Below are 2335 nucleotides of genomic sequence, written 5' to 3'. Positions count from 1 at the left end.
CCTCTCTCTCTCCCTCTCTCTCTCTCCCTTTCTCCCTCCCTCTCTCTCTCTTTCTCTCTTTCCCACCCCTCCCTTGCGAACTCGCTATCTTTCTCTACAGCTTGAACAATGTCATAAGTTTGATAATAAGCTGATCATTGAATACATTTTATTAAGATGTTATGTTCCATTCATGAATGAATAAATAAAGACAAACCGTATAGATCTAGTTTATACATATATTATCACAGCAAAAACCCAATAAAGACGCACTTTCTCCACCATGTGATGGCCAATTTCCATAATGTTGTCAGAGTAGGACTCGAACTCTTGCCACAGCTGTGTCTTCCAAAGTTTGTAAAAGGGCAGGTTGTAGAGAAGGGGTTGCAGAGTCTTGAAAAAGCCCTCCATGTTCTCGATGAACGATTGAGCCATGCTGGACGGCTGGTCTCCAAGGCAACCGATGCGCTCTTCGAAAATGAAGGTACCAATTGCTATGGAAGAGATATCAGAGACTCTTAAATATAATCAAATACTCTCTGGAGATATATAAGAAGGGGCTGGTTGGTTGTGGGAAATATTCATGGTAATGTTGTGTTTTCCTGTGCTATAGCTGTGCTCCCTTTTTTTCTTCTTTTTTATTTTTGGCTGTCATATCTCCTGCAGTTATCGATAAAATCGGACTTCACATGGTAATGTTGTGTTTTCTTTTCCTACGCTATAGTCATGTTCCCTTTTTTGGCTGTCATATCTCCTGTAGTTGTCGATAAAATCGGACTTCACTGTGTCTGTGTTGTTATTGTTGATAACATTAAATTGTGCTGTAGTCCTTCAATTACTATTTGAGTGGTAGTGGTGCTGAGGCCTATTTTTCTTGTTGGGAATGCTTTGGGGTATTTTTTTCTGTTTGTTTTTGTTTTTGAGTTTTTGATTTCTTGTTTTTATGTTTCGTATTTTTCTTAGGGGGGTGGGGGTGGGTGCCTGTTTGTTAATCTTTTTTGTTTTTTTTGTGGGGGTTTTTGTGGTTGGGTTTTTTGTTCGTCTTTTTTGTTTTTGCTGTGTGTTTAGGTACACATGTATATGTGTTTTGGGTCATTTATCTTTTTGATTCATTGTTTGATGCTTTTACATTTGGGGGCGGGGAGGGGGGTATTACTGCACAAGAAAGGTAAAAGAAAAGGAAAAGGAACTGACAAACGACAGTAACAACACTATCCAATTTTGGAAATATTGCGCTGTTGCTACTACTGCTAGTTTTGCTTCAACAAAAACAGCAACACCAACGATAGAAACAACAGGAACAACAACAACAACAATAACAACAACATCAAACACCGATACCCCAATTAACCCTAATAATTTAAGTCACCAATTGACTTACACTCCATTGCCCATTTGAAGAGCTCTCTCTCCAGTTTGGGAACTTCCCCATTGACATCCCGAATTTTTCCGAGTCTGCTGACGAAGTCGTCCGAGACCTCACCCATCTCCGTGCTGAAGTTGGACACCTCGCCTAGCTTGAGCATCTTCTTGCTGACCACAGTCCGCTGTTTGTACCATTCCTCACCTTGACTGCGAATGAGGTAATGAAGAAAATATAGGGTTTTTTTTCGTTATGATTTTAATGTTATCTTCGCGTCATATTACGCTAGATATCTAAATCAGTTTACTTCGTTATGATTAACTTTATCTTTGCGTCATATTATGCTAAATCAGTCGAGTTAGCGGGATTCAGCCTACGATTCACGCGCGTATCATATGACAGTCTTAGTAAGAGTTTTACGGCATTTGCAGCACAATTAGGTCATAGAAGCGGCCGAAGATTAGAGATGTGACAAGAGAGTAACAAACACAAAAAAGGAGGGTTAAAGACAAGCGATGTTTGATAGGCAAGAGGGAGCAAACCACACCAGAGCACCCGCCAACCACCCACATAATGTGACAGTTACTCACCCCCGCAACACTATGTAAACGCGTGCTCAAATGACTTAGAAAAGCGTTAACTGCTACGTGCTTATCATGAAGAATCGTCTCCACTTTGTTAAATCGTTACCTAATAGGGGGGGTGCCCACATGCGCGATCGGGTCGGGTTGGGTTGGGGTCGATCTGGTAGTCGGGGATAGCCAAATTGAGGGCGCAAAGCGGCCATAGTGGCGCAAACGATTGGCTCAGTCGGTGACTGGCAAAAACAAACGCGCTTGTTTTCAGGCCTGGGAATCGCGATCGGATGGTTTGCAGCCTAGGCGGTCATGTGATCGCCTAGTTTGCAGCCTAGACGGTCATGTGATCGCCTAGTTTGCAGCCTAGACGGTCATGTGATCGCCTAGTTTGCAGCCTAGACGGTCATGTGATCGC

The 2335-nt window shown here is 42.4% G+C and overlaps 1 protein-coding gene across 1 annotated transcript in view; it reads right to left on the bottom strand.

The window, feature by feature from the left end:
- LOC101854797 (cytochrome P450 10) overlaps positions 1-1565 on the bottom strand; it is a gene marked incomplete at its 5' end in the record, with an annotated part of 8773 nt that extends 7208 nt beyond the window's left edge. The window contains 2 exons of the mRNA XM_035969790.1: positions 217-473; positions 1361-1565. Of these exons, the coding sequence (XP_035825683.1) occupies positions 217-473; positions 1361-1565 (462 nt within the window). The remainder of the gene's footprint in view (positions 1-216; positions 474-1360) is intronic.
- Between the last annotated feature and the right edge of the window lie 770 nt (positions 1566-2335).

This window comes from Aplysia californica, unplaced genomic scaffold (genome assembly GCF_000002075.1).
Source record: "Aplysia californica isolate F4 #8 unplaced genomic scaffold, AplCal3.0 scaffold00184, whole genome shotgun sequence".
Taxonomy (NCBI): Eukaryota; Metazoa; Mollusca; class Gastropoda; order Aplysiida; family Aplysiidae; genus Aplysia; species Aplysia californica.
This window is presented reverse-complemented; position numbering and strand designations above follow the sequence as displayed.